Raw genomic sequence first — 25,326 nt, forward strand, 5'->3', positions numbered from 1 at the left:
TCCACGGCCTTGTCTGAGCCAAAGGAAAGTGGCTCAAAACATTAGTTCTTCCACTTCAGGGAAAGCTTTTTCAGCTCGTCATACTTAAACTGGAACTGGTATTTCCAACAAAAAAACCAAACCAAACCAAACCCACACCATAAACCAAATCAAAACACACACACAAAAAACAACCAGCCAACCACATACACACACAAACAAACTCAAACCAAACCACAGCTCGGCCGTGGAGGCTGTGTAAGACTCCTTTACACATTACCCAGTTGTCATTTGTCACCAAATCCCAGCAAAAAAAAAATCATATGAGGTTTCTGGATGGGCAAAAAGGAGGAGGATACAGCTCTGTGTAACACATCAGTCCTAAAAATCATATCCCAAGAGAAAAAAAAAAAGGAAAAATGAACAACCTTTAACAATTCCTGAAGTCTGATAACCTGATCTATTCTTTACAGCTGGACCTGCACAGCCTCACCGGCTCAGGAATGAAGGATAAACCTCTCCAACAACCTGCTGATTTTTTGTCTCTCTCACCCCTCAGGTTTGAAGCCTCCTCACTTCTCATACCACCATCAAGAAGATTTTTGTCTCGCATTTCTCGAGTGATGGCTCTCGGTAATGCACAAGGAACAATGTTGGAGCTTTTACTACTTCCCAATATTTTTTTATTCCTGTATCAAAAAAGGTGATTGATGGAAGACAGTGAGAAAGAATAACCTGGGAGTGTTACAGACACTGACGTGACCATGGAAAGTGAATCGACAGGAATGATGGTATTTCCTGCCATGTTTGTTGATAGGTAAGGAGAGAAACATGCACCCAGCTCTTTTTTCCTTTGCAATATCATAAATTTCTCCCAGAAGAAATTCCTCCCTCAGCAGGAGGAAAGGACCAAGGGTTTTCTCTGATCCTGCTCCCCTTTCCTACGGGGATCCCTCGGGAAACCAAAACCTCCTGCTTACCCAAAAATGGGCTTTTCCAAGGAAAAGGGGAATTAATTTCTGTAGCTCTGATACTGTTTGCAATTCTTATTTAAAAAAAAAAAAAATAGGTGAGTTACAGTGCAGAGCAGTTGATTTTACTGGAAAAGTAAATAAAAGGCTTTTTCAGCCAAAAGGCCATTTTCTCTCCCACCCCTGAGTGCTGAAAATAATGAAGTCACTAATTGATGGTCAAAGCCATAGAATTTACGATGCAGTTTCAAAGCGAACTACAGAAATCTTCAGTACAAAGTAACAGCCAAGAGCAGCACTTAAGCCTGAGCTCCCATTTATAATATACAAATAAGTATTTTTTTGTTTACTTCTAAAGACCGAAATATTGGGGTTTTTAGAATGTTGAAAGAGGAAAAGATTAATAAAACTCAAGTGTGAAACAGCAGCACACACTTCACTCACCAGGTATTTTTATATGTGGAATAGTATTAACTTAAATCAAGCTGACATGGAAAAGTAACGATTTTAAGTGAAAATTGCTACACCTTCCATGTTAAAAATAGACATCCCGTGCCACCAGCTTTTACTGTTAGGAAAAATGGAGTCCTGCTAACATGCTTTTTGATTTAACACCTTCAGCTTCATTTAATTACCTGCTTCATGCTGCTGCTTTTATAAGAAACAAGTATTGTCACATTCCTGTTCACGCCATATATTTTGTGCCAAAAAAAAAGAAGCAATTTCACATTTGGGTACGTGATGTGGCCGGCACTTCATGCCGTTGTTTCAAGATGCAGAATGGATGGATCCAGGCAGTTGCCCCAGAGCGCAGGCTGCCTGTCAGGGCACCAGAATTTCAAAGAATCGTTTCAATTAATAACTGGAAAAGCACATTCAGGTGGGTTTGGACGTCCTTGTGTACATGCTGCACAGATCACAAGGCCACGTAGTTAGTGGGGTTCCTCAGGGGCCGGTACTGGGTCCAGTCCTGTTCAACCTGTTCATCAGGGACCTGGATGAAGAGACTGAGTTTGCTGATGATCCCAAACTGGGAGGACGGGCCGACACACCAGAGGCCGCGCTGCCACCCAGCGAGAGCTGGACAGGCCGGACTGGGCAGAGAAGAACCTGATGAAGTTCAACAAGGGCAAGTGCAGGGTCCTGCACCTGGGGAGGGACAACCCCCGGCACCAGAACAGGTTGGGGTTGACTTGCTGGAAAGCAGCTCTGCAGAGAAGGACCTGGGAGTTCTGCTGCACAACAGGTTGACCATGAGTCAACCATGTGCCCTTGTGGCCAAGAGGCCAATGGTACCTGGGGTGTGTGAGGAAGAGTGTGGGCAGCAGGTCGAGGGAGGTTCCTCCCCCTCTACTCTGCCCTGGTGAGGCCGCGTCTGGAATATTGTGTCCAGTTCTGGGCTCTCCAGTTTAAGAAGGACAAGGAATTACTGGAGGGAGCCCAGCAGTGGGCTATGAAGATGCTGAGGGGTCTGGAGCATCTTTCTGATGAGGAGACACTGAGAGAGCTGGGGCTGTTCAGATGGAGAAGAGAAGCTGAGAGGGGATCTCATCAATGCTGATAAACATCTCCAGGGTGGGTGTCGAGAGGATGGACCAGACTCTGTTCAGTGGTGCCCAGGGACAGGATGAGCGGAAAAGGGCACAGACTGAAACACAGGAGGTTCCAGCTGAACATGAGGAGAAACTTCTTTGCTGTGAGGTGCCAGAGCCTGGCCCAGGCTGCCCAGAGAGGTTGTGGAGTCTCCTTCTCTGAGACATTCCAACCCGCCTGGACACGACCCTGTGTGACCTGCTCTGGTGACCCTGCGTTAGCAGGCGGGTTGGACGGGATGATCTGCAGAGGTCCCTTCAGCCCCAGCCAGGCTGCGATCGTGTGACAAGGACACAACCGGCAGGAGCTGAGCTCTGTGGAGCAAACCAGCGCCTTGGGCTGCCAGGGAACTTGGGCCGTGCTTTGGAACGTTTTAAGTCACTGATTTTAATCTCATCCGCTTTGTAGCCACCATTTAAACACTGGCACATGGTGCTGACGTCTCCCCTCAGCCTCCTCTTCTCAAGCCCCGTTCTCTCAGTTTGTCCTCATATGGCGGCTGCCCAGTCCTTGGACCATCTTTGTGACCCTTCTCTGGACCCTTTCCAACCCATTCACATCTTTTTTGTATAGTGGGGACCAAACTGAACACAGGAGGGAGAACCGGGATGCTCTTACATGGCCTTTGGGCTCCCACCACCAAAGGACACCATCATCATTCTCTCAGTCGAGGTTTTTGTCACATTTACAACTGAAACTTCGTTTTTCCTGCGGGAACCTAGAGAGCAATCGCTCCTCTGGGCGGTCCCACAAAATTTGGTACTGCAGGGAAAGAGACTGATCTGGCACCAAAACAGAATGCGAGGAGCCAAGCAAAGCGAAATAAAGCTGTGAGGAGCACGGTCCCAAAGGGTCCATGAAATGAGAAAGCAAATATTCATACGCAGCTTCATCCCAAACACCCACACTGGCACAATAACGTGAATTCAAATGCTCGTGATCTGACCTCCCTCAACCTTATATACAGCTAAACTTTGAATATCTACACACCAGGGACTTTTCAGTGGGCTCAGACAGCAGAAGAGAGAAAGAGCATTCAGAATTATGAAATACAATTTAAAATTTAAAATTACAGTTAGAGTTTTTTCAGTTATAATTAGAAAATTTAGAATCAGAAAACTGTAAATTGAAGGAAATCTTCCACTAAAGGATCTATCTGAACTAAATGTAACCTGCTAAGGCTTTCTGCTACTCCCGAAACAATTAATGCACAAACCAGACAAACAAAAATATGTGACAACATATTATTATCCATAACTCAGTGCAGAATATATTGAATTTGTCTTGAACTGCACCATTTGATAACCAAAACATATCATAAAAATCAAAGTGATGAATATATTGGTTGGTATAACACACTCATGAGTACAATCATTACAAAGTATTTCCTTGTCAACCTAGGTTTAGACTCTAGGAGGGAAAATAATATCCAAATCATTATTTTCCATTTGAAATTAATTTGGCAATGTTTCTTCAGATCTCAATTAGACTCTTGCCATAGAATTATCATGACACATAGTCTAATAACCTCTTGCAGCTTGCTTTCAAAACAATATTTTAAACCCAGGAGTTCTTAACACTTTGTACATACAAGTCGGGAAAAAAAAGTGCATGTACCCAAAATAATTAGTTGGCTTTATTAGTACCTTGTTAAAAACAATATAAACCAGACATCCACAGCATAGTGTGGATGATGATTCCACAAAGTGAGGAAGAAAAAAACCTATTTGTGATGTTATCTTGCCTCTTTTTTTGTAACCATCGAGCCAAGCTGCTAGTTTTGCTCAGTTGCATGTAGCATACATGCCCTACTTTTCTTTCAAAACATCACATTTCTGAGCCACTTCTGCAAACAACAGACTGTGAGGTGCCTCTCAATTACTCATCACCTGTTTGCAGAACAAATATTTAAGAGTTAGTAAAATATATCAAGGAAGACGACCAGCAGGGCAAACTCTTGCTTTAGTTGCTACCCCTTCCAGTGAAGCCCCGTGAAATACCCGGGATGTAAAAACAACAGCAGTAACATGGGAAAGTCTGCTGGACGAAGTATTATTCTAAATTTACAGTCTTCAAGCGTCGTAAGATCCATGTAGCATCCAAAATGTCTTGAAGGGATTAAATCTGCCACCATTCAAAGGAGGACAACCAGTTAATGAACAGGAACGTTGCCAGGTCTAACCCTTAGGACGGCCTTGCTACTTAAAACCTGCCCAAAATAGCAAGGCCTTGTAACAGAAGAAGAAGAATAAAATCTCTAAAAAACCTAGTTCACTTTTTTTCCCTTTCATATATAAAACTTGAACTCCAGAACACCAGCAGTTGGGATCATTTTATCCCTATGTGTTTCTTTCTAGTTCAGGAAGAGATGTTCCCTAACACGCAATTCTTCTCTTTAAAGTCACTGTAATTTTCTTGCGGCAAATAAAAGGTTGAAGTGTCACGGAATATATCAGAAATATTTTGAGAAGACGTTAACTACTGCTGAACAATGAGGGTGTGCATATTAGCCTAATGCTCCACGGTGATATTTTTGAAGCAAGTACTGAATAAGGCTCATTCTTTCCCCAACGAAATTAAACACAAAGATTTCCCTCGTGCTTTAGGATGAAATACATCTGCAAGAGCCTTCGCCTGATTTTATAGAGATGGCACGATGCAGGGATCTCCATTCCCAGAGGGAGAGCAAATCCCAACTACGCTTTAAGGATAGAAAAATAGGTTTATCAAGGGAAACACAACAATAGAAGACAGAATACGCAGAGTCACAGTCACCCAGCCCAAGCCAGCTTTCCACGCCTTCACCAAAAAACACACGTGTCTCCAAACACATGAAACCCATAACTTAGGCTATATATTAACGATGGAAACCTATGCTAGGAAGAACATTTTGAACTCCTCATGGCTGGGATAAAATAACTTGCTGCATCCTTTCCTCCTGCTACAGAAACGACCAAGGGAAAAGAGCGCCCGCTGAAGGATATTCCTTCAAGGAATCTCAGCCTTTTCAGTGAGAATACAACCCTTGTGTTATTTTAAACATAGCCAAGTACAATCACTTTACTCCCAGGTCCAGTTAATTTGACAGGTACGGTACTAAACCAAAAATCCTGCAAGGTCTTTACTGAAAAGGTCACTACATTATGCAACCAGGTTTTATGGATAGCAAAAAAAATCCCTCCATGTTCAAAATCGTAACTTTATAGAATTTATCAGTGTGCGTTCATCTATTTTATTTGAAGATGAAGACCAAATTTCTAGCAGGAGTTAATTTTGAAAACTGGATCCTAAGAAACTTACATGCTTTGAAAATTTTTATCCTCAATCTATACATGGTAAATAGTGGGAGTTTTTTTCTATAAAGAGAAATATTTGGCACTAAAGAAAAACAGAATTGTTCCCATTTGAAGTCCTATTTCATTCTATTGTAAATAAAAATATTTTGTGGTTCAAGTCACATGTCTGGGCTCTTAAACTTTCTAAATAAGTAAGCACAGAGTCCTACAGAAAATGTATTAATAGTCAGGAAAAACAGTGCAAATCCCTTCTAATCGAAGTTTTTCCTACTGTTCAGACTCTTCTTGAAACAACACATCCCTTCTCCTCCTAAAAATATACGTGCATTTCAAACACTTCTTCACCAAAATATTGTATTTGGAAATGTAAAACCGTTACCATATTCCATAACAATATATATTGAGTAAATATTGTAATGATCACTGCCCCAGTTATATGTGCCAGCTTTCAAGTTATGTCTACTAATAATCTCTTTGAATACGATATTAATGCAGGCTTGAACATCGTTATATGCAGGGCTTTAGGAAAATGAAAGGTTTTTTGTGCTTCTATCCCATACCTCCAATATTACGCGATTGTATGTAAAACTGCTTTGTGTTCCTGCATTTTCTGTAGTTTTTCAATCCAGAATCTTTGTCATCCTTCCGGACCGTTTTCCCCGTGGTGAAAACCACACCTCCATCCATCCCTAGCTTGGGATGGATTTTAAATAAAAGCTTCTGCGCTTGCACCTAATTTGACAGATGCAACTTGACTTGTCCATTATGTAACTACAAAGAGCCTATTTTCATACATTTATTAAAAAACATTTTGGTTTTGTTTCTATGTGGCTGTATAAAGCCTATGGCGATTAAGCAAAATTTCAATAAGCTAAAACCCAATTTTATTTTGGCTTTGGGTTGCCTGTCAGTAAGAATAACTCTCAGGCAACCGAAGCCTGTGGTACATTTTAAGGTTCACGGTTACGCAAAACTTGCTCCAGTTCATAACCACGTCAGCGTTTGCACACTATTGATGGATCGTCGTGTACATCGCTGAAGTTAATTCTGCGAGCGCCGTATAGATCTGACAGGTACTGCTATGACAACCACGGAGCACAACAGCCTACATTTCCCTGGGAGCTCCAAAAATAAACACTCCAGCAACAGTAAAAAGGTACATGTTTACCAGGCGCATCTCCCTGATCCTTTTAGCCCTCTTTACAAGGTTATTTTTTTTTTTTTTCCGCACAGAAATTTCAGTAATATTCCGGATTTTCAGGAGGGAACACACCTGCAAAGCCAGTGCAGCGCTGGTGGGAGCAGGTAACACCCGCCAGATTCCTTCCACAAGGCAAGAAAATACAAAATACACAGGCACAAGAAACCTCCTTCTCACCAAGCAGCATCTCATCCCCTTTTTCTCTGACTTCAAAAGGCAAAACAACAGGTATTTTATGTAAATGCGGACATTAGACACCAAAAAAATAGAACAGAAAACATCAAATTCATTTTTCACAGGCAGCTCAGCTTCCACTGGAACAGCCGCAGATGAAAGTAGTAGCTACAAATTAATATATCATAAGGTCTACCAAAGGAAGAGATTGTCTCAAATGCCAAAAGTAAGACCAAAGACTAAATTATTTTCATTTACAAAAACGTAGAGGGGAACTGTTTTCATGTTCCGTGTTTAAGAGGAACCGAAGTTTAGCTTGTCAGCTTATGACAAAAGTTAAAAACAATTTCTAAAACATTTCTGAATCATTTCTAAACATGACTTAGAAGGGAAAAATGTAAACAATACAAAATCCCTGCTTTTTTTTTTTTAAACTACTTCTACAGTTAAAACTCTTTGAGTGTGTTTTCCTGCAGGAGATGCCTGGAATGAAGAATCTGCCTCCGAAGTGCTGCCCGTCTCTATCGTAAAACACAGGAAAACCTCTGATTTCCAACTAGTAAATACAGCTACTGGAGTTTATCGCAGAGACCTGCGTGACAGAAATACTATCAGGCCTAAATTTCATTATCAAGCATGTGGTGGATCGCTACAAAGCAGCTGTCAACACAGCTGATAAAACCCCTTTTTTAAAAAAATCCAGTCATATTATGGCTTTATCTTAACAGGAATAACTCTTCCTGAAAATACGTACACATGTAAACCTTATGGTAGATGTAATTTAAAGGTGCCCAAGTATCTTAAACAGAATTACGAGCAATTTCCAACAGCAAAATTTAAAACAAGTAGCATTTTCTTCTAAAGTTGTCTCAGCTCATCCTTATTTTTAGGCAATGTGCTCATGAATACATTTAAGAACCACTTGCCAGGGGTTTACCGGGCTTAAAAAACTCCTGTTGAAAAACAACAACCCAACGGATGAAAAGCTACATAAATCTAAAGTAGACACAATCCTAACGTGGCGCAACATGGAGAAATAGCACCGAGTGACCGAGGTCACCTCCAAGTCCTCGTCCAGTGTCCACCATCCCACACAGAGCGACGGGGCTCAGAAGAGCCTCCAGAGATCATTTATTCCATTCCCCTTCTCCCTAAATTATGACCAGCATCTTCAGAGATGCTTGTCAAGCCCTTTTTAAATACCTCTGCTGCGGGAGACTTCACAACGCCCCGAGCAATCCACCGCAGTTCACTGCCAAAGTATTTTTCCCCAGCCTTGAACTTGAACGTTTCTTGCCACAGTTTATGAATTGAATTCGTATGCAATTCAATGCACACCCATCTGCTCTGCATCAAAACTTGAAGTACCTGAAGACCATTCTCCTCCCCTTCTGCCCCTCTGTCTTCTCTTTTCTTTAGATTTACCCAAACGCAATGGCCATTTCAAGACTATATGGATGGAGACTTAATTATTTAAAACTATTTGCATATTCTTTTCAATCAGCCACCCATGAAAGTATTCAGCTTTTTGGTTTAAATAGAGTCTCTTGCTCTTCCCTTAGAAGTAGCTGTTTCAATCATAACACGCTATGGTCTGTTATTCATCTCTGTGATCCCGTATCAATGTTTTTTTTCCACCTCCGCTGCTCGGATATTGTTATTTACTGTACAACAGCAGCTGATTTGGAGCAGAATTTGAGAGTGAAAGGAAAGGCCACAGTATCAGCTTGAATATTCTTTTCTTTTATCTCTCTGACCACTTGGGTTGCACAGCACCCGACGGACCTGCGCCGTGACCACCGTGTCCCTCCACGTCTGACCAGCAGTCAGACCAAAGCTGCCTTGAAAATCTTGGGGGCAAACCAAAGGATTACGCAAAATCAGTAACGTTCGAAACCCTGGACTCTTAATTAACCACTCGCTTTGCCGACACAGTAGACTCTGTGTTTAATCAAATTAGAGAAGTCAGTAAATAGGGTATTAAGTGGCACATCTAAGAACAAAAAAGTAACAATTATCTCATTAGATATGAGGATTTTTGAGTTCATTTCAGCACGGTCGGTGGTAACACAGCAACGCTGCGGGGATGGGAAAGAGACAGAGCCCCAAGTTTTGATGCTCTGTACCAAAAACACGCATGCGAAGTACACAGAACAGGAGTAATTTCTCTGATTATTAACGAGTGTGCATATATTTATGTATATAGGAATTCTACTAGCGAAGTGCAAAGTGGAGTACTAACTTTTAACTAATATTCCCTGTAATACATACGCATGCATTTCTCCATTTCCCCTCTTCCCCCATAGTTACAACTCTATTTCAGTGAGAATATTTTAACGTACTTTTAACTATCTGGAAGGAAATCAGTGCATGGAGAGGAGCTGCCTGGGCTGCCTCTGCCACCAAGGTGAAGAGATGCCACCTAAGAGGTCTCTCTGCTGTATTTGAGGTCTAAGTTCCAGCGAGGAATTTTGCTTTTTTCCTTTGTTTCACACTAGCAGATATATTTCAGGCAGAGAAATAAATGAACTAGTTAAAAATCAGCTCACTTAATTTGGCTTATGGCACAGAAATACTCGATCTGCAGAAGTGCTTCCAAAGAGTGACACAAAACGGCATGCGCCAAGTTATTTTTATTGAGAGGACGTGGTAGCTTTAAAAGACAGAATTTATTCCTAAAGTTTTCCTCGTTTTCTTCAATAAAAGTTTATAGGGGTGAAAATAAATGGACCGGATGGACAAAAAGGTATTTTACAGTGCAGCTTTCTGGTTTTGGAAACCCCATTAGCTTCAACAGGAAAAATGAAAAGCACTCAAATCAATTCAGACGCATTTACAAACGAGCTGGTGTAATGAAAATGAACTTGTAAATCAGAGATGAACAACCCCCTTTAGCACTTCTGCAGATACTCATCAACACCAGAGAGACTTGAAAAACATTTTTGTTTTTAACTTTAAATAATACTCCAATATTCTATGAGTACCGAGGTTATTCAGTAAGAATCAAAGATCTTAACAACACACCCCATTTCTGCTTCTTCAGGACTTGATGTTCAGCTTGGGGAGAAAGACAAGACTATTTTTAAGGATCAGAAAATCAAAGCCTGTCCCCTAACTGCGGATCTGCGGGACACTTTGCGTTACTCCAAATTTTCTGAGTAGGGAACTGCCTGATAAAAATACCTTTGTGCTTTAAAGTAAAAACGGCGGGGAGGGAAAGGCTCTTTCTATGCTTTTGCTCTTCCATTTCTATGACCATCATTTCAGAGTTAAAAAAATAAAATGGAGGTCAAATGAACACTGAGGGGTCATTTGGCAATATTGTGAAGGCAGTAGGAGGAACACCCATCGTCTTCACATCTGGAGAAAGAATCACCGCAATAGCATTCGCACGGCAGTAATTGCCGCGTGGCTGGGTAATCGGCATTACTAGTGTCCAAACGCAGAGCTGCCCACTCGGATTTCAATCTCTGAAAACACTGCACGAAGCAGGGAGGTGTTCTCCCGACGGAAGGGATGCCAGGTACCGGGAGGGCTTCCAGAGCACCTGCAACACGATGCTCGAGACAGGTGGAGTCCTTGAACCAAAACCACTTTCAAATTAACTAAAAAAAAATGAACCCAATGGGCTTTCAACGTTCCTCATCAGCTGATCTCAAAGGGCTCTTCGTTTAAAAAAAAAAAAAACAGCAGGTGCTTTGCAAGCTGCAAATGTGCAGCCATAACCAACGGGGGTACCGAAGCCGGCTGGATCTCCTAACTCATCTTTATTACGAATGGATTTTATTAGGCGGTTAAGGAGACTTCAGAAGCCAAGATTAAAGTTATGGCGCATTTTTATAACGACAGTAGGAACTGTGGTTCAGGATTTTATATAAGTAAACACTGACAACTTTACAGCCATGGTAGCTACCAGTAAGGACAGAAGAGATTTCTCCAGGCAACTAGTAAATAAAATGTTTTTTCCTTATACTTTCATCACAGTAGACATAAAAGCGTTTGACATACTTAATAAATGTCACAAACATAAAATACTGCACAAAGGCATGCTAAATAATGACAATGCTGCAATTATTGAGTAAAAAAATGGGGATCAAAAACATTTGCAGCCTGTTTCTTTATTACCAGGCTGATGGAATCTGGATTTAAAATGCCCTTTCAATTCTTTCTTGTTAATAGCACTGAAAATATCCCAGAACATACAGCTCCATGTCAGCATATGATAATCACTAGTTTTTGAGGTAACATGCAAAACGTATCATTTATCCCCAAAGGAATACATTAAATTATTATAAGATATGCAGGGATCCCTCCTGCATCTGCAGTCTGTTCCAAGATCTCGGTTCTCAGAGTGATGCCAGCCTTAATTTGCGGTGGGCTCCAAGAACCCCAAAACAGGCCACTAAAACACTGCCCTGCAATCTCCAAAGCCAATTTAAAAATAATTATTTCCATCAGAGAAGGCAAAAAACCCACCAAATCCACCTTAGCTGCTGCATTGTGTTTTACTGTTTCCAAGCAACACTGTTGTTTCAGATCAAACCCGAAGCAGCCGGCTCAGAAAGCTACGGTGCTTTTTTCCTCTATACTCACTTATTCTGCATCATGTTCATTATAACCCAGTCGAAGGGATAGACGTTCTTCCCGATGAGATTCTTGAACATGATGAATGTTTCCATCAGGAAATCCTAAAAAGAAGAGAAAATATTTGGGAAAGACCGCTCTTCTGGATCAGAAAAGTACAAGTGATAGTGTCAGTTATTAATGACTAGACTCAAAAGGTGTCTTACTGTTCCGCTTCATAAAAAAGTCATTATTCATACACAACACACACAAATTCTCCCAAGACATATTTATATATGATGTACATAAATCCTACAGTAATTCTATTTAAACTTCTCAGAAATGATAATGCCAGTAATCTTATAATACATCATAAACAACCCACGGTGTTACTCAGGAACAAGCACTTGTTTGCCAGTTATCCAAAGGCAGTTTCTCCTGAAGAAAAACCTAATTTATTTTCTCTACCACAGACAAATCTCACAGTCCCTTCTTGTGCAGCATACATGGCGCGACACGTGTCTGGCCGATGATGAAAAGCTGTTAAAAGCATAATGGTACATGGAAAGAGAACTAAAAAACTAAGACATTCATTTTAATCTTGCAATTACACTAAAAATACTCCCTGGAGTCAGTCGATGAGTTTTACCTCCCCTTGTGAATACTCTCCTGAAATTTTTGCTTGTCTGAAATCGAGATTATCTATTTTTTTTTTTTTTAAATATATAATCTAGCTCAAAGCAGGATTCAGGTAAGCGTGGTGGTGAACATGACCCTGAGCTGGGGTAGACGACAGCGATGGTTTGGCCATCCCGAAAGCAGGAGAGACTTTGTCCCTAAAGGGAGCAGCAGTAATTGCTTCTGCCAGTGAAGACCTGAGCCAGAACAAAGTTAATTTAGTAGCATAAACCAATTTATTTCTACACAGATATAAACAAACATCTCTTTGGAACAGAAACCTCATGTACTTTACAATGTAAATCATCTTCTGCAGTTTGGGAATCTATAATTGCTATCTAACGATTTTGAGTCATATCAAATGCTCGGACAAAGATGAAGGGGGGAAAAAAGAACTTAACACAGAAAGTCCTTGATCCAACTCACGCAGAGATAAAAATGAACTTTTATTCCAAGGTTAAAATATTTTTCCTTCGCTACAGCTTCTCAGTAATGCTATTTATCTCATCTATCTTTAAAATGTCAAACGCCTACCAAAAAAAAACCCCAAAATGTTACATTCACCGGACTTTTAGCTGGTTTTTATGTAACCTTTTCCGTGAGAAACAAATATGAAGATGCTGCTCTCAGAAGAATTTCTTCACGTGTGAGAACCAGCCTCTTCGTCGCATTTTATCTTTGGATTCCTTGTTCTGTTAAGACGTTTCTCCCGGCTCAGAAATTCTGGGTTGGTGGGAAGGATGAAGCTGCAGAGATCCTGAGGACACAACACGTGAACTTCCAGACTACTCGGCACAGGGGTTGTTTGGGATGCTCTGCATCCCAGCTACTGGTACCCAAGACATCCAGGCCAAAGAGGGCAAACAGAGCACAAAAACCACATTTTAACCAAAAAAATGTATAATACTAGTAAAATAACTCCACTGTTACTTTACCAAAATCACTCCCAGCCACACAACATCAGTAAAGAAGTTTTGACGTTAACAGGATAGAGATAAAATTTGGAACTGCTCGTGCTTAATGAGATGTTACCGTTGCGTAAGGCAAAATTCATCCCAGACACACAGTCCGCTGGCTCAGTAAAACGCGTCTTCATTTAGGAGATCAAACCACATATTTTACTGCTCATTTTTCATGTATTTTGTGAAAGAGTTACATAATTTTTAATAATCACGGTGCATATTTTGCTGCCCGAGCACTGCCCGGGACCTCACTCCAGCACGTGCTTTGTTAGAGCTGCACCTACCGGGTGATTTTCTGACTGATGCTGCTTCACAGCTGCATAAATGAAACGTTCAAGTGGCACCACAGGAAGGGCCATCACCCATCCAAGAGGATGGATTTGAGCTCACTGGGCGTTTTTCCCTTAATATTTTATGAATACGGATGTATGCTTGCCTGATTTCTTGCAGCGAACCCTGCCTTACACTTTATTTGTCACCGGTTTCGGCTGTTGAGCCTCTGCACACTTTGCTGATCAAGCTGCACGTGACAGTGGATGAATTTTCATTTACTTTGTTGACGATTCACGTTCGTTACTGACCCCGGAGGTTGTGCCACGTGTGGTTTGACCTACTTTGCTGATTCAGCTCCACATTTTAATCTACTGATATTTACATTTTACTTCCACAGAGGTACTTTGATAACGCTCTGTAACAACTAAGCTAATTATTGATCAAATAACAAGGTTCTGACGCTTACATGTATTCAGAGTATTTATAAAATTGCTCTCTTTTGAATTTTATCTTTCTTATAGATAAGCAAATGGTTTATATGAATTAACCTGATATTATGAGCAAAACCTGGATATTTTTCAGGAGGGGGAATGGAGAGGGAAGCTGTCAGTTCATGCTGTGTTGCTTTCCAATATACCGAGGAGCAGAACAAATTGTTCTGAACATCAAAAAAATGATAAAAAACCTGTGCTAAAGAAGTACGGGCTGCAGCTCCTGATCTCTCTCTAACTATAAATACAAATTCTATATAATATCCCAAGGAAGCAAAATTCAGAATAGACAGGACCCCTTCACAATCCCCCCCCAATTACAGAAAGAAAACAGCTCAGCCCTGTAACTGGGTAGACGGTGACGGAGGTAGATGGTCAGTAGGCAGATGGTTAGTCAAAGCTTGTCTTGGAAGGATGTACAATACTCATCGATGTACATACTCACATGAAAACCCAAAGCCACGGAATGCAAAATATGAAGGGGGAAGAAGAAAACGGAGGTGCAGAAAATAGTGATCTAAAGCACCCTGTGGAGTTTGTCATTCCACATACTCCACTGACTCCAGGACGTTGTCTCAATTACCTTCAGGGAGGAATACATCTGAGATACTCCACGTAGCAAAACATGAGTGTATATTTTTTGGCAATTAGTACCACATGTGTCTCGTCTGAACATAAATTTTACCAAGTAAAAAGGGGAGAGAGATCAGCTCGTCCCAGAAATAACCTCAGGGATCTCGGATGACGTTCCATCTCGGGATGATGGCGGCTTGACTGCACGAAATTCCTCTTTGAACAGAAAGAGCTTAATGAACCTAAACAATATATTCTGCAGAGAGATACAAGACTGGTTTTAGCACATTCCACCTCAACTTCTCTAAGATTTTTGAGGCCAAATAAGATCATTGTAACATTCTAAAACTGGCACCTACGTAACACAGGCCATAAAGTTTCCTCTAGCAGTTCCAACACCAGGCTTGTAACTTCTGGTTGAGCAAACCACACGCTGAAGAAAAATGGTGAAGAAGCAACCACAGCTTCACTTAAGTTCTCCCTTCTTCTTGTAATTTTTTTCAAGAAAAACCTATTCATTTCTGCTTGAATTAATCTAGTTTCAGTTTTAAATCACTGCTTCTTTATGCCTTTGTGATTTAAACGCAAACCCTGTAATAGGAGATGTAGGTATCACCTCCATGTGTAGGGACGTTGGGTTGGAATGAAAACACTTCTAGACATAAACCCTAAAGGTGAGTCAAAGGACACTGCCTTGAAAATTTGTCAGATCAAAGAGAAATGGAAAAAGCATGAAAAGTTAAACAAAGAAATAGAGAAGGGCTTTTTTTTCACCCAAACCATATAGCACCAAGGGATGTGCACATCTAGCAGCATCCCATCCCTGAAGCCAGAGAGCAGAAGCCCTAAGGGGGAAGGTGGGCAGACTGGAACTGCAGCATCGATAATGGCAAAGGAGGCTCCGCGGGGCATCGCTTCTGATGGTGAAACAGAAAGGACTGAACAAGGGGTGGGTTTCAGGCGAACAATGAAATCTCATCTGTGAAGAAATACTGATGAGAACAGGAACTTCCCTCTTGGTTCTCACTGAGAAGGTGATGTAAGTTTTTCTCTTAAACTGAACTGGTATCTTCATCTTTTTGCCCTAAATGATGACTCAGTTTTGTGCGGTTTTTTTTTTTAAAAAAAAAAAAGAAAAAATAGTTTATGCACTGTAGTTTCCTTTTATCACAGGATTAACAATATACCCTCATTATACCTCAACATTCCACACCTTCCTTTAAATTACTCATATGTTGAAGTCAGTTTAAAGTAGCATTATCTACCATTAACGTATTACCCATTTAATGCTTTACCAGGTTACTACGTAATTTGTTGCCCAATAACATACATTATCATTTACTCAACAACAACATTAAAACATTAAAATGGTACATTTTAATTAAAGACATAAAAGCATTACAACAACTAAGTTTAGCTTAGTGTATATTCTAATACAAACCACAGTCAAGTGGCTTATCGGAGGAAAACAAGTAGTCGAACAGTCCACATAGCTGATGGAAAATAAGGTTTTAACAGTCCAGAGCAAGTCCAGCTATACAACCCAAGAACATACAGAAAAGAATGAATATACAGAGACTCAAGACAAAAGAAATCAGTGATTCTTCATGTATGCCAGTGCACTGCATAGCACCTAAATGAAACTCTGAAAACAAGCTATTATAAATATACCATTTGCGAAATTTCAAAAATAGAATTACTCCCTTGTTTTCACCAGAAAGATCTAAGCTACAGGACCACCTTTCAGACAATTTAGACCAAAAAAGAAAGACTTTAAAATAAACACTTCTATTGCCATTAGAACGATCACAGATTTCCTAACCAATATTTTTCTCTCTGCATTTTTTCATTAAGTGTTTAAAGAGCAAACTGCTTTTACCCTTTTCCATGCAAAACCCTGTAATCAGTTTGCCTTTTCCAGAGCCAAATGGTTTGAACAACTTTAAAACTACAGAAATATTTGGCTTGATTAACCTTAACACTCCTGCCTTTTCTGTGCATTAAAAACATTATTTTCACTATCTTAGCTGCATTTAGCTTGGGAATGTTTTGTTATTAGTGGAAAACCAAGTGAAGAGAACTATCCACAGATGTTCTCTGAGATCCTGAAGCAACTGGGAAGCAACCCTTGCGATACTGTGATGTCCTTCTGCAGCAATGCGCGGTTGGACTTTGCCTTCACTCTCCTCAATCACCAGCTTCGTACTTTAATAACTCCAGATCGGGTACAAATAGAGCACCAGAGGCTCCACCACCTCATCTGGAAACTGGTACAGGGCACAGAGCTCAAATCTTGCAGCATATAAGCAGAAGTAAGAAGTTAAAGACAAAGTGGGGAAGTCCAAACATAAAGAAATTACGCAAAGACCCCGGGTTTTGTTATGTTGGGTTTGGAAGAAAGAGGGGAACCTAAATAAAGGCCATCCTGAGGATTAAAATACAGGCGAAATCTGCCTAAAACACCTAGGAGAATCCCCAGAACCAGAGCGGGGGATGTAAACCAGCTGATCAGGCTTCGGGTTATCCGCTAATTGATGGATCTCGGCCAAGACGTTTGGTGGCTCCGTCACAACGTGCGCTCACCATATGGCCATGAGACCTCAGGTCGTTAGAGACCAGCTCCTCAGCTATAAACTCCCTCCCATTATGCTCTAATTAAGTGGTGTCGTTGGCTTAGTTAGGCTACCGAACAACTCTGAGAAGACAAATTTCAATTATTGTTGCTTATTTACCAACGGAGGGCACCTTTAAGGTTAAAACGTTTTGTATAAAATTTAGAGCGAGCAGATCTGTAAGTAAAGCTATTTAAACAAACGAAATCGGCACATCTGGAAGATTTAACGCTGAAAGTTCCTTTCCTCCGGAAAGCTGCCTTTTTTTTTTTTCCTCTCCTTAAACAAAACAGATTTTTAGTAATAGCTCAGCACTGCTATTTCCGAATGATTTCTTTTAATTGGCTTAAATCCACTGTCTCAGTGTTTGCTGTTTAAAATATTGATCAGCTCCAGAGACGAGCTGCATTCCTGCGTGTGGCAGGAAGGTTCATTTTGTCCTTTGCAAGTGCAGAAAATGTGTAAGTCATAGCACCTTGTTAACTACCCTTAAATTAAATCTGTAATGTCAAACACATTTTGTTTGCATTTCATGAGTGTATTTAACAAACAGTAACAAGAAAAAAAAACAAAACAAAACACAAGTTATTCTTATGAACAGATAAAATAAGTTTAACTTACCACAACATCTGACCTCATCTTTCCAAAAGTCTTGATTAAATGAGCATAGTGATAGTCCTCCATTTGCCTTAAAATAGCAGTCATACATGCCACAAAACTCCCCTATCAAAGACAAAAGTACAAACAAATCAATTATTTAAGGTGAGGCAAGATAATACTTGCTATCAAAATGTAAAAGTGCTAGAGAGCACCATGTAATACAGTGGATGCGATTCTATCATTTAAATTCATTAATAGATATGCAAAATTCTGTCAAGAAAAGAAAAAAAAATCTTGACGAGTTTCTATTTCCAATTTCATGGTTTTATTATCACCTTCACTGAAGAGTCTGCAACATATTCTTCATATAAAAATTGCTCGGGCATTAAAGGCTTTGGAAGGTAATAAACAGCACTCCTAAAAATGTCATGCAATATCAGGATTTGCATTTGGGAAGTCAATACTCTGCTCAAGGAAGAAATCCCTTAAAAATCATTATATTGAGCATCACGGTTAAGCCCCAAGTTTTAATTTCATTGAGTGGTATTTTCAGATACTGTGATGCTTCAAAAAAAATCAAACCAAACCAAAACCCAATAGCTTCCATAAAAACAGAACAGCAGTATCAAATATCTCTCTCTTGAATTATGGAAAAAGTAAAAAGCGCCAAAGAAAAGAAAAAGTTTAATCTCTCCTTCTGGTCTGTGAAAGTATCATAGGGACAACTCAAAGCCACTTCCATGGCCACTAGATCCCCCCAATGATTTCTCTGCTTGTCCATCCTCCTTCTCTGACTATTTGCTAAATAATGTTGGCTGATTACAGTAGTAAGAGACCACACCTTGTCTGGTCTTTAATGAAGAACAAAAAGTCGGAAAAAAATCTGCAGAATTACTCAGAAAATAAATTATACTCTATATGATTAGATAAAATTGTGCTGTTTTCAAGGTTATTATGCATGGCCTGACAGAACTCTCAGGAATTTTCTCTCCTTCCCAAGTGTTGCAGAGAGCTCTTGATGTTACCTTTAAGATCTGTGTTACTTTCAATTTAAAATCTTTATTGCTACATCAGTCCAAGTAATTGAGATCAAACACCAAATGGCATTAGGTTATTTGTGTGTGTTACGAGCCCCCTTATTTACAGCCTAATCCCCCAACTCCGCCAGATAAGCGCTCCTTGAGTTTGCTTTTCTCCTCCGTAATGGAGTTTAGAGCTCACCTCCCACATAACTGATTTTGTCCATGCATTATTTTTTCTACACGATGCAAAGGAACCTGACGAGATTTCTTAGGCACGTGCAACCGGCATGAATATGAAACGGAAAGGCCACTCGAGCTGCTGTTCCGTGACATCAAAAGAACTTTATAACAAACTATGACAAGAAGAGAAGCTGTGGTGGTACAAAGATAATGCTTCCTACTATGAAATGTAAATAAGATGGGATCATCTCAAAAATCTCAAAACGTTAATTGTCAAAACACTGTCTAACGAGCACTCTACTGTAAAAGGGCTTATGCCTGCAAGAAAATATTCAACAGCCGATATTCACTCCTCTTTCCCCTAATGATGTCATCAATCAAAGTGATGTTTCACCGCTAGTAAGAATTATAAATACTTTAAATTGGCTGTTTAAGACTAGGCTGCGGATGGGTATTAGTGATGGGATGCAAGTGATAGGACAACAGGAAATGGCCTCCAGTTGCGCCAGAGGATATCAGATTGGATATCAGGAAAAAATTCTTCACGGAAAGGGCTGTTGGGCATCGGAACAGGCTGCCCAGGGCAGTGGTGGAGTCACCATCCCTGGAGGGGTTGGACAGAGATGAGGTTCTTCGGGACATGGGGTAGTGCTGGAGTTGGGTTATGGTTGGACTCGATGATCCTGAGGGTCTCTTCCAACTCAAATGATTCTATGAATTCAGCCCATCACTTCACGTGAGGTTCTGCACGTGGTTCATAAACGCTTAGGAGAGCTGAAGACAAACTTTGTTTTGCTCATGGTGTCTTTACAGACGCTCACTCAAATAATGGGTAAAGTCCACTACTTTGCAAACACATCAACCAGTCTTTACCTTTCTTCACATAAATAGATCAGCCCCACATTTGCAAATCCAGCCCTTTCCAGGTAATCCAGCAGTCAAAACTTCCTTCTAACAACATGATTTCTCTAACTGGCTAATAGCTTTGTTCATATTTCCGTATTTATCTACCTCTTTGATGAGTAATTGAAGTTAATACACATATTTGCAAAACTCAAAAGGTGAATTTCATACTCGGGGAAAATATCATGGCAACCTTGCTTGTGAAAAAAATGACTGTGAAGCAACTTTCAAACACATTTTAATATGGATTTTTAGCTACAGGAGCAGCTAGAGATGTGGATGAATTTGATTGCCATCTCCTCCGCATCTACTGGTGACTGCTATGATGGTCCCCATAAACTGGGGAAAACGATGAGTCCCTGAAGAGAGAGATAATTACAGAAGAATCTCTTCTTAATTAGCATGGTGAGAATCGGAAAGGACGCATGAAAGTTTAATGCCTGGTGGTTGAACATTCGACTTCCACGTGAACATGACAATATGAAAGCTTGTTAAAAACCTGGAATGGTTGCTGGAGAAAAAAATAAATACAGAAAAATAAACAAGCTTAGCAAATACAAGTGGCACATGAATGTGAGGGAATTCTGTTAAAAAAAAATTATAAAAACATGCTAAATGTTGCCATGTCAGCCTATGCTGAGCCCCCAAAGTGATGCCATGCACAATGTTTCAGGGTTCTTGACAAGTTAATCAACATTTTTTTCCTGTTTCTCTGCATTAGAAAAAAAAATCACCCTCATCTTAGTATTATCTTGGTAATAAAAAACTTTTTCTTCTTTGATATAGTGTCGTTCCTTTAAGCCTCCGTTGCATTACACACACAGACATCCCCGCCACAACATTTATCTTCAGATCCCCACCTGCTAAATAGTGTTCAAGCCCCTGCTGGTTAGGAAAATCTATTTAATATTACAAAAAAGCACACTGCCAGTCATCTGCTTACTTTTCATAATTTTCTTTGCACTTACTGAGGTATCATTTGCAGCCAGCATGCTCTTAATTACAATGTTAATAAAAAATTGTAATTATTTTAGGCAATATTTCTACTGTAGGTGTTTTTAATATGGCCTATTAACTATTTAGCAACAGCTAACAACATTATTAAATTTTAATCTTAAATTGATTTTTAATCTTTGGTTGGATTCTGAGACCATTGTCATCTTTGGGAGCATACCAGTCCAAACAATACACAGGGAAAAAAAGTATCTAATTCCCTAAAAAATCAATTTCAATTTTAACTGTAGGAGTAATTGCAAACCTATGTTTATACAGCAAGTGCTGCAAGGGCAACACATGGGGCTTGGCATTGCCCTGGGCAATTATTAGCTATTTATTCACTGAAATAGTGTCAAGGTTTGTACTGAAAGCCCTTTCACATCCTTAACTTGCAAAGCTCAGAAATGAGGTAATCACACAGTGACTAAGATAATTACTACACATCATACTAGAGAAGTGCATTTAATGCACTTTGCAAGTAGTTTAATACAATTAATTTCTCTCCTGCCCAAAAGCAGAGGCACTGGATTAATTCTTTATTTTCCAACCAGGGGCAATGGGGCAAATGGGAATTTAGTAAAAATTCCCAAAGCAAAACCATGGGATGCAGAACATCTGTAAGTTTGTTGCAAGCGAAGGCAGATCCAGCTCCCATGCTGGAGGACTGATAATTCAGAGAAAAAATAAAAATAATAATTTTTTAAAAGAGGGAAAAAGAGAGGATAAAGAGGGCCAAAAGAGGGAAAAAGAGGGGAAAAGGAAAGGGAAAGTTGCTGCTTCTTTAGAAACAACGCATTATAATTCACAGAATACACCTTACATTTAAAACACAATGACCACGCAATTCCAAAATTTAAACTTCTTTCTAATTCCTATAAAGAACCATTCTGAGAAAAAGCTGAAGAGCCACATGAATCCCCAGAAAGTATGTATTCTCTTAAATTACCTTTACAATACAATAAATATTCCAATGGCCCTTTAACAGATATGGGTAGGGAAATTTAAATATCAAATAACCCCCAGAAGTAATACTAACACTGAAAAAATTCAGAATGAAGACAGTTCCCTGCAGGAGAAACAACACATGCCAAGGCTTTTCTCCTTCAGGGATAAAATACCTTATTTTAAATAGCCTGGTCCATTTTCTTCCAGGGAAATCTCTAAGTTGGAAATACTAAGCTCTTTATGTAGAGTGAGAAAATCTAAGAGAAATCAAAACTACACTAAGTTAGGGGATGTTTCACCACAATGTTCCTGTTACACAGATGAAAAAGTGAAGTTGCATTTATTTTTCAATAAAATTTTCCCTATATAGCATTAAAAGACAACATAGTGAAATAAATAAATGGCTAAATAATAGAAACTAACAACAACAAAAAACCCCATACAAAACTACACCAACCAAACAAAACCCACAAACAAATGACCCAAAAATATTAGCACAAACTTCTCAATGCATTTTGGATTTCAGAACATCTTCATAGAATTTCCTTTGTTGAAAACGGTTTAAGTTCCACACAATTACCAGACAGTTTGCAAGGATATAAAAATGATGTAAGTTTTCTCTTTGCTTGTACTCTATATATATTTGCAACAAATCAAGCAATAAAAATCAGTTGTTATAATTTCTAGAAGCCACAAATGAAATTGTCACAAATTCTGGACTCACAAGATTGAAATCCATCTTTAAAATGCGCCAAATTTCCATTTTTTGGTAACAACTGCTAAGATTGCGTGCTGCCATGTGAGCTTGCACTGCAAGATGAGTTGCCTCATTACTAAATGTAAAATCCAATGTGTCTGCAAACAAGTTTGCTCCCTTAAGCAAAGTATTATGAAAGGTACAATATCGTAACATTCCTGGAGTGGGAACAGAGGAGCCCCAGAAATGATCCGCGGCTGGAGCAGCTCTGCTGGGAGGACAGGCTGAGAGTTGGGTGTTCAGCTGGAGAAGAGAAGCTCCGGGGAGACCTTAGTGCGGCCTTTCGGTACTTAAAAGGGGCCCATAAGAAAGATGGGGACAGACTTTTGAGCAGGGCCTGTTGTGATGGGACAAGGGGTGATGGTTTTAAACTAGAAGAGGGGAGATTCAGGCTGGACACGAGGAAGGAATGTTTTACACTGAGGGTGGTGAGAGCCTGGCCCAGGTTGGCCAGAGAGGTGGTGGCTGAACCATCCCTGGAGACATCCCAGGCCAGGCTGGACGGGGCTCTGAGCAACCTGAGCTGGTGCAGATGTCCCTGCTCATGGCAGGGGGGGCACTGGGTGGACTTCGATGGTCCCTTCAACCCAAACCATCCTGTGATTCTTTGATAACCCAACATGGATAATGCAGAGATCTCCTAGCATTTCTTGTTCTGAAGAATATATTGTATAATATATCATGACCCTGTAGCACACAGCTCACCATTAGCTACCGGTTAAAATATACCCACATAGGTTCCAGGTCACATCACCACAAGCATCAGCGAAAGCTCATGATGAAGGTTAAGACCCAACAGCCAATAAGCCGAAACCAGGCATGGGGATCACTCTGTATGAACACGATTCAGCTCCCCAGGAGCAAAACACCCCGTTTCTGCTGACGGGCTTTTCTGGACTGTGCTCAAGGACCAGCCGCTGGCCAGGGCCCGGCAGATGGACCCACAGCCATCCTTGAGTCCTAGACGTCCATACAGCACCTAAAGCGAGTCGGATGCAGATTCCTTCACCTTCTGCCAGCAGGGTCTCTACCCACATCGTCATATGAGTAAGGACAGGAATCATAAAACAAAGTAAAACACCCCTAAAGATATATATATATATATGTATATAAATTCATACATATATTTCTCATAGTATTAAAACAAACGCTTCTTTTCCTGTAATAGAAAACCTGACAGTAAATTCAGTAGCACCTTTAGAGAGAAAGTTATTTCATGGATACAGCAGCAGAATGTAAACAAGTGCAAAATCTTGACATTTTTCACTTTCCCATTTCCTTAGGCCAAATTCTACCTCCTTGAACACAAGTAAATGGAAGGAATAAAACATGTGAGTCTTTTTCCTTCGAGAAACAGAAGTTCACATTTGTAATAATGTGAGTGATAAATGTTTGGGTTTTTTTTTTTCCTACCGCCAAAACCATTATTACAAAGGCATCTTTTTGAAAATGAAGCAAGATCTGCTAAGGTATTTTGAGCTGACAAACTTTGCTCTCAGAGCTCTCGGACAAGACTTTACCTTTACCCAACCCGACTGAAGCAGTTCGGTGCTTCCCTAGTCCCTGTTTAGTAGAAACCTCATTTAGGTCAACTCGATTCCCTGTAGGTCCATTCAGAATTCACAAGACTGATATGGAAGTTTATAGGTGAATATTTGCTTACTTAGTCTTGCATATCTTGTTTTAACTCAAAAGATACTTTACAGACCTAGATTTGATCTCTGACAGGTCCATCACTACCAATCAATAGAAAACTTGTTTTAAAAGGAAATCTTTGTCAGGACTTCAATGATGATTACTATGTCCTGACTGGCTAAGCACTTTGGTTCCAAAATAGAAAATAATGTACATTTAGCTGATTTTCCTCAAAAGAGCACAAGATCTAAGGAAATTTTCGATTTCCATGGGTGGGCCATGAAAGGAGAGTATTTAGGTGTGCTAAGACCGTCACGGGGATAATGATGTAGGCTGAGGAACCTCAGGAGGCTTCTCCTCCAGCCTGCTTAAGCAGGGCAGCTCCAGGGTTGGAAATCCCGTCGAGTCTTGAACCCTCCGAGGATGGAGGACAACTGCAATGAAGAACCTGCCTCTGACCTCTCAACAGCCTGGGGGTTGCTCTTATGTCCCCCCAAAGCCTCCCTGTTCAACCCCGTGTTCATCCTTCCGCTGCCAGAAGTCACAAGCTCCCAATTCTCCCCATTTTGGGGACCTCTCCTGCACCATCAGACCAGGATCTGCCCGTCCCTCCGTGGCTGCCCCATGTGCTCGCCCCTTCCCACAGCTCTCTGCAGTCTCCAGCCCCTCTGGTGCAAACTGCCGCATCCATAAGCTCTTCCGAACAACACAAATTAGGCATTTTCCACAAAAGAGAACACTTGAGAGAGGTCAGGTCCACGCTGAGCCCCTGCAGGAACCGCTCGGCATGACTCCTACGTGGCAAACCAGTAAGCGAAAACTCCGAGATACATTTCAAGTCAATAAGAGCTCTTGCAATTAACAAAACAACTTTGTGGATGTAAAATAAATGCAAAGAAGGTATGTTTTTTTCAGTTTCCTG

At 40.4% G+C, this 25,326-nt stretch overlaps 1 protein-coding gene across 2 annotated transcripts in view; it reads right to left on the reverse strand.

The window, feature by feature from the left end:
- DOCK1 (dedicator of cytokinesis 1) overlaps positions 1-25,326 on the reverse strand; it is a 287,412-nt gene that overhangs the window by 105,249 nt on the left and 156,837 nt on the right. For both annotated transcript variants that reach the window (XM_065639491.1, XM_065639490.1), the window contains exons 28-29: positions 17,988-18,089; positions 11,808-11,902 (exon numbers count right to left, since the gene is read on the reverse strand). In XM_065639491.1, coding sequence (XP_065495563.1) covers positions 11,808-11,902; positions 17,988-18,089 — 197 coding nt within the window. The remainder of the gene's footprint in view (positions 1-11,807; positions 11,903-17,987; positions 18,090-25,326) is intronic.

Source organism: Caloenas nicobarica, chromosome 7 (genome assembly GCF_036013445.1).
Source record: "Caloenas nicobarica isolate bCalNic1 chromosome 7, bCalNic1.hap1, whole genome shotgun sequence".
NCBI classification, from domain to species: Eukaryota; Metazoa; Chordata; class Aves; order Columbiformes; family Columbidae; genus Caloenas; species Caloenas nicobarica.